This window comes from Orycteropus afer, unplaced genomic scaffold, assembly GCF_000298275.1.
Source record: "Orycteropus afer afer isolate SDZICR_OR568_19922 unplaced genomic scaffold, OryAfe1.0 scaffold00122, whole genome shotgun sequence".
In the NCBI taxonomy this organism is placed as follows: domain Eukaryota; kingdom Metazoa; phylum Chordata; class Mammalia; order Tubulidentata; family Orycteropodidae; genus Orycteropus; species Orycteropus afer.
In genome coordinates this window covers 7,672,707-7,680,189 of record NW_006921709.1, presented here as the reverse complement: position 1 = coordinate 7,680,189, position 7,483 = coordinate 7,672,707, and the positions used below count along the sequence as shown (strand labels likewise).

Here is a 7,483-nt window from a genome sequence, read left to right as displayed (position 1 = left end):
AACCACTCCTCGGAAGGAAGGTTGGGCAATCCTACTTCCGTAGTGATACTGCCTCGGAAACCCAAGGAGGGGTTGCTATGAGTCGGGGCCGACTCGACGGCACATAACAACAACAACAACAACAACAAGAATCACAGTTCAGTAAGAAAAATTTTTCCTATACTGAAATACAGTGAAAAATTTCTCTATAGAATCTTTTTATAAAAGATGATGAGCAATATGAATACAGTTCTTATAAAACAATGAAGTAACATTTTATACATGGCTTTCTCATATTACCATGAGCCGTTAGTGAAAAGCCAGTTTATAAAGCCTAGTATAGTGATGAGAGAATAGAGAAGGGCAAAATTGAGGTGGTTCAACTATGTACTTGTCTGGGGATCTGATTTACCATCATAGGAAGGAATCTTGGGGAAAAATTAATATACTCTCTTTGTAAAACAGTTATCTTAGATAAGTTTTTGGCAGCAACAGAGGAACAGTAGGTAATTAAAAATTAAAGGCACTACAAAGAACCTGAGGAGCTCTGGTAGCCTAGTGTCTAAGGCACTTGACTGCTAACCAGAGGCTGGCTGTTCAAACCCATCAGCCACGCCTCAGAAGGAACGTTGGGTAATCTACTTCTGTAGTGATAATGCCTCCAAACTCAAGTAGGGGTCACTATGAGTTGGAGACAAGTCAATAGCACCTAACAACAACAGAAAGAACCTGAAGGGAAAAATCCTCTCTCTTGTTAACTAATAGCTACAGGTTACAAATGTCAAGAATGGGGAAGAGGAATAGAGAAACTGAAAATTCCCAGCCCCTGCATTAAGCCAAATCAAGTTAAGCACTTATCCTGTTTTATAATATCTAATTCTCATTACAGCCCTGAGAGGTAGTAGCTATCATTGATGCTATTTTCACATAAGAAGAAAATTAATTTGGAGGACTAAGTCCACAAAGCTAGAAGGTGTAGAAGATCCAGATTTACTCAACTCCAAAGTTCATGGTCTTTTCACAGGTCATACGTTGAAGGGTTAGGCAGTAAATATGAAGAAGGAAGTCTGAGTTATAGTTTTGCTCCAATCTGAGTGAACTTCCGTCTATGTAGAAAGTCTTTTGCTTTCATAATGACTCTGCCAAACATTACTCTCTTCTCAAGCCTTATCAGAATCACAGGGCACAGTGAACTCTTCCTTTTTAATATATTTCATTAGTAAGTCCACAGATACCCATTAGAGCTTAATTATGATATTTGTTTACACAGTGAGGAGCTGTCAACTTGAACTCAAAACCTGTAGCAAGGCAACAAACTGGTTAATTTCTGCTGCTTTGGGGTTCTTTTGCTCTTCTTTTTCCAGTGCCATAAGGTATCCAAACCAAAACCAAACTCACTGCCATCAAGTCAATTCTGACTCACAGAGACCCCCATTGGCTTTCCAACATTGCAAATCTTTCTTCTGTGGAATAGTAGGTGGGTTTGGACCACTGACCCTTTGGTTAGCAGCCAAAAGCCTTAACCACTACACCATCAAAGCTCCTTTCTCAAGGTAAATAGTTAGGTTATTAATTACCGAGTTTTTGAGGTCTTTCTTTAAGGAAGGTGTTCACAGCTATACATTTTCCTCTAAGCACTGCTTCCCCTCTAAACATGCCATAGTTTTGGTACGTGTGTCTTCACTGTCAAAGTATTTTCTAATTTTTCTTGTGATTTTTTTCTTGAACCTACTGGTTATTTAGGAGTATGTTGCTTAATTTTCATGTATTTCTGAATTTTCCAACTTTTTTTCCTGTTATTGATTTATAAATTCTCTCTACTGTGGTTGGAGAATCGTGTGTGATCCAACTCTTGTAAACACACTGAGACTGGTTTATAGCCCAGCATATGGTCTTCGTGGTAAAAATGTTCCATGTATGCTTGAAAAGGTGTGGTCGCTGTTGTTGTGAGATGAATTTCTAACTGTCAATTAGATCAAGGAAGTTAATAGTGCTCTTCATGTTTTCTGTTATCTTTACTTATCTTCTATTTGATCTATTAAAGGAAGGTTGATGAAATCTCATTTATAACTGTGGATTTATCTATTTTTTCAGTTTTGGCAGTTTGTTGCTTTCTTTATTTTGAAGCTCTGCCATTGGTTGCATACACATTTAGAATTATGTCTTCTCTTTCAAAAAAATTGTTTTTATTGTAGTGGAAATAATATATAACAAAACATACGACAATCCAACAATTTCTACAGTGATTACATTCTTTAACTTGTGCAACCATTCTCACTATCCTTTGCCAAATGACTCCACCACCTTTACCATAAACTCAATGTCCCCATCCCTGTGAACAATAAGCTTTGGTTTCTATATACTTGCTTATTTCATATAAACCAGATTATTTAGCATTTGCCCTTTTGAGTTGACTTATTTTGCTCAGCATGTTTTTAAGGTTCATACATGTTGTGGCATGTATCAGGAGTTCATTTCTCCTTATGGCTGAGTAGTATACCATTGTGGGTATCTAGTACATTTGGTTTATCCAGTCATCTGTTGATACACACTTTGGTTGTTTCCAGCTTTGGCTATTGTGAAAAGTGCTGTAATGAATATGGGTGCACAGGTTTCTGTCTGTGCTCCTCCTTTCAACTTCCTCTGAGTATATGCATAGGATTAGGATTGCTGGATCATATGGTAGTTCTATATTCAACTTTCTGAGGAACACCAGACTGTTTCCCATAATGGCTGTACAATATTATGTTCCCACTAGCAATGGATGAGGGTTCCATTTTATCCACAGCCTTATCAACACCTATTGCTTTTCTTTTATTGTGCCATTCTAATAGGAGTGAGATGGTAGAAGGAAGGAACACTGCTGGCACAGTGGTTAAGTGCTCAGCTCCCAACCAAAATGTTGGTGGTTTGAATCCATCAGCTTCCCTGAGGGAGAAAGATGTAGCAGTCTGCTTCCTTAAAGATTACATCCCAAGAAACTCTGGGGAAAAGTTCTACTGTGTCCTATAAGGTAAGCATGAGTTGGAATTGACTTGATGGCAATGTGCTTAATGGCTAATCATGTTGAACATCTTTTCATGTGCTGTTGACCATGTGAATATCTTCTCTGGTGAACTGGTTATTCAAGTCCTTTGCCTATTTTTTGGTAATGTCACTTTTCTTTTTGTTGTTTAGGATTTTTTATTTTGTGCTAATAGGCCCTTATTGAACATATGGCTCCTGAACATTTTCTCCTAATCTGTAGATTGTCTTTTCAATTTTGTGACAAAGTCCTTTGATGAAATAATATATCTTCTTGGTGATTTCTAAAGATCATAATGTAATGCTCTTCTTTATCCTTCACAATGCTCCTAATTTTGAAGTCTACTTTGTCTGATATTACAGCTGTTCTACTTTATGCTTAGTTTTTGCATGGTTGTTATGGACTGAATTGTGTCCCTCTAAAATATGTATTGAATTCCTGACCTTTGTACCTGTGAATGTGATCTTGTTTGGAAACTGTGTTTTTCTTCTGTTATGTTAATGAGGCCATAACAGTATAGAATGGATCCTAAACCTAATCATTTCTGAGTTATAAAAAGACCAGAATAGATACAGAGACATACATATATGGAAAGACACAAATATGTGAGGGCACACATAAGTCAAGGAATGCCAAGGAACAAAAGAATGTCTAGGACTACTGACAAGGAAGAAATCAACATGGCCAAGATGCAGATTTGATCTTTTACCCTCCAGACAGAAAATAAAATTCTATTCTTTAAATCCACCCACTTGTGGTATTTGTGTAACAGCAACACTGGGTAACCAAGGCAATGTTATATTATTAGAAAGTAAGTTTCTTGTAGATAGCATATAGTTAGTTCTAGCTTTTATTTTAGCCAGGCTGATAATCTCTAAGGCATTTGATTGCTAACCAGAAGGCTGGTGATTCAAACCCACCAGCCACTCTTCAGAAGGAAAAACTGGGCAATCTACTTCTGCAGAGATACTGCCTTAGAAACCTAAGGAGGGGTCGCTATGAGTCAGAATTCACTCGATGGTAGTGAGTTTGGGTTGGTTTTTCTTTTTTTGGTTATAGTTAATAAACCAATACAAAAACAAAACAAAACAAAACAAAAACCCAAACTCATTGCTGTTGAGTTGATCCTGACTCACAGCGACCCCTCCTTGGGTTTCTGAGGTGGTATCTCTGTGGAAGCAAATTGCCCAGTCTTCCTTTGGAGGAGTGGCTGGTGGGTTCGAACCGTCAGCCTTCCAGTTAGCAGTCAAATGCCTTAGGCACTACGCCAACCAGAGCTCCTATTATTAACTATACCTCTTTTTTTTTTAGTGGTTACTCTATGGCAAGGGTTGTCAAACAATGGCTTGTGGGTCTAATTAGGCCTGCTATCTGTTTTTAAAATAATGCTTGATTAAAACCCAGCCACCATCTATTTGTTTACATATTGTCTATGGCTCTTTTCATGCTACAAGAGCAGAGTCTGGCCCTTAACAGAGAAAGTTTGCTGACCTTTCTTTGCATTATGGTTTAAATTTAAAAATTAAGATCTAGTAACAAAACTGCTTAATTGTACTCCAAATATAAAGTGCCTCAAACATTGATTTAAAGTTTATCCTCTGGAGATACAAAGTCAACTCCTCAGATGATTACTTACATTGTTTTCTTGGTTCTTGTTGTTCTTCAAGAGTGTAATAATACAATTATGAATAAAGAAAGCAAGTGTAAGCACTCCAGTCAGCTGTGGAAACTGAAATCTTATCTCTAGGAGAAAAAGAGAGGGGGAAAAAAAAATTAAAACTGACAACCAAAAGATGAATATCAGCAGCCAAAAGTTGATCACTATAAATCATCTGTTTTTTCCAGGGTGTAAGAATATTAAAACACTTTTACAATTTCTTTCAGGCCAGCATTATACTTGGACAAAATACTTGAAAAGGAAAAGAAAAAGCATCAAGAAATGACTACTCTATGCAGGTACTTTGTATCAGCTATTCCCGTTTGAGGTCATATAACTAGTATGTGTGGCAGAGCAGAAAATCAAGTTCAGGTTCTCTATTAGTTTAAAGTCCTTCTTCTTTCTAGTACTTAAATTTGCCAGAAAAAAAAAAAACAACTCTCAGAAAAGGAGTAAGTGAGGAATGTCACTTATTAATAATACTTATTATTATTAATGTCATTTAACATTCTTTACTGACTAATCCAAAAGGTATTGTTTTAAAATATTATAAACACAAGGGACTATTCAGTATCTAAAAATTATGTTGTAAAGGACATTTTTGTGTCATGGTAAAATGTTCAGGATCCAAATAGCATGTATAGCATGATTTTACTTTTATTCTTAGAAGTGTGTATATATGTGTGTATGCAAAGAAAGAAGACTGGAAGGTTACCCACAAAATGTAAATAGTGGTTATCGCTGGCAGATGGGATTTATTTTAAACTAACCACTTACTTAAATTCTCTAAATTTTCTACAATGAACACAAAATTACTTTGCAATAAGGAAAAAAGTAGTACAGTAATATATATTTTAAAAGCATTGCTGATTACTGTCATTAAAGTCTGCTAATACAGAAGTAAGGAGGTCTGGTGGTGTAGTGGATAAAGCATTTGGCTGCCAACCAGAAGGTTAGCAGTTCAAACCCAGCAGCTGATCCATAGAAGGAAGATGGGGCAATCTACTTCCGTAAAGATTTCAGCCTTGGAAATCCACGGGGGTCACTATGAGTTGGAATTGACCTGATGGCAGTGTTTGGTTTGTTTTAAATACAGGAGTGACAAAATTGATTTTATGTAGAAGATCATGATTTATTTGAAAGTAATGCTGGATCTAGGAACAGTGGGTGGCAAAATGGGGAACAAACCACTTAAGGAGATTCTAGTATAAAAAGGAGCTCTGGTGGCATAGTGCCTAAGGCATCTGACTGCTAGCCTGAAGGCTGGAGGTTCAAACCCACCAGCCACTCCTTGGAAGGAAGATGGGGCAATCTACTTCCATACTGATACTGCCTCAGAAACCCAAGGAGGGGTCGCTATGAGTTGGATCCAACTTGACAGCAGTGAGTTTTGGTTTTTAGTGTAAAAAAGCAGAAATGTGGAAAAGAAAGATCCAATGATTTTCTGCCATGTTATTTTAGGAAAGGAAGTAAGAACTACTAAGAATCAAGAACTACCTCTAAAAGAAATCAGGAATTTTAATTTAGAACACATATATACTATTATTTTCCCGCATGTTCTTTATCAATTTTCATCAGAAGTTTTCTGTGGAAGCAATTCAAGTGTATTTTTCTTAGGCAAATTCTCCCTTTTCTGATCTAGAATCTTTTTAACATTTCACTTTTCAGCAATGATAATAAATATGGGGGCAACTCTTATTTCTGGCTTTTTTTTTTTTTTTTTAATCTCTTTATAAATGGGAATAGAAGAATACTTTCTTAACAAGACTGATCATTCAGATCAACAGCATTTTACTTATAGGACTGTAACAAAGCCATCATTTTTGGAAAGAAGATACAATTATTATCTGCAAATGACATTACTGCAGATATTCTTTGCAGAGAAACATACGAAAATCTCTTTAACAAGAATTCAAAATAAGGTAGCTAGATAGGAAAAAAGTTAAAAATGAACATTTTTCTTATATACCTGTAAAAGTTGGTTAGAAGCTATAAAAATACAAAAGATTCCAGTCACAAAAGCAAAGCAGAGATAGGTATGGCCTATGAATAACTTTAATATTAACATGTCAAACTTTTCTTACAATAATTAAACATTTTACTCTGGCAGCTATGCAGTGGTACTACTCCTGTACAACTATGAGAACCTGCTAAAATGTGTGCAGTTAGCTGACAGCCTCCTGCTACTTTGGGGATTGCTGCCCTGTCCAAATGGAAGTCACATTCTCCCTGGTAGTCACACTCTCTCAGTCCTAGCTGTGATTAAGCAGAGCAGGGTACTAGGGCCTGGCCACTTCTGCCCAACCTGGTCTCCTCTATGAACAATCTTTGCACAAGAGCTCTACCTTGGGTTGGCTGATTCTTTCTGAGTTCATTCCCATCTAATCCTCCCTCTCTGACTCTATCCTTTCACAGCTATCTGAGCTACATCATGGTCTGATATAGCTGCCTTCTTCTGTTCATTTTTCTCCTTTACTTTCATAAGCTTTCACCCAATTAATTTCTCATACTTCTAATTCTAGTCAAGAAATCAAATGATGTATTGCATTGGACAAATCTGCTAAAAAGACCTCTTTAAAGTGTTTAAGAGCAAAGATGTCACTCTGAAGACTAAGGTGCACTTAGCATGACCTAGGCCATGCTGTTTTCAATAACCTCATATGCCTGTGAGAGTTTGACAATGAATAAAGAAGACCGCAGAAATAATGCATTTGAATTGTGTGGATGGAGAATATTTACTGTATCATAGACTGCTACAAAAATAAACAAATCTGGGTTTTACAAGTGCTGGTCATTTTGGATATTTAAAGTGACCGAGGGCA

General features: G+C 36.7%; 1 protein-coding gene across 1 annotated transcript in view; it reads right to left on the bottom strand.

Annotated features, from left to right (window-relative positions):
* Nucleotides 1–7,483, bottom strand: part of SLC38A9 (solute carrier family 38 member 9) — a 128,913-nt gene that overhangs the window by 25,741 nt on the left and 95,689 nt on the right. Inside the window, exon 10 of the mRNA XM_007944180.1 lies at nucleotides 4,641–4,747. Coding sequence (XP_007942371.1) covers nucleotides 4,641–4,747 — 107 coding nt within the window. The remainder of the gene's footprint in view (nucleotides 1–4,640; nucleotides 4,748–7,483) is intronic.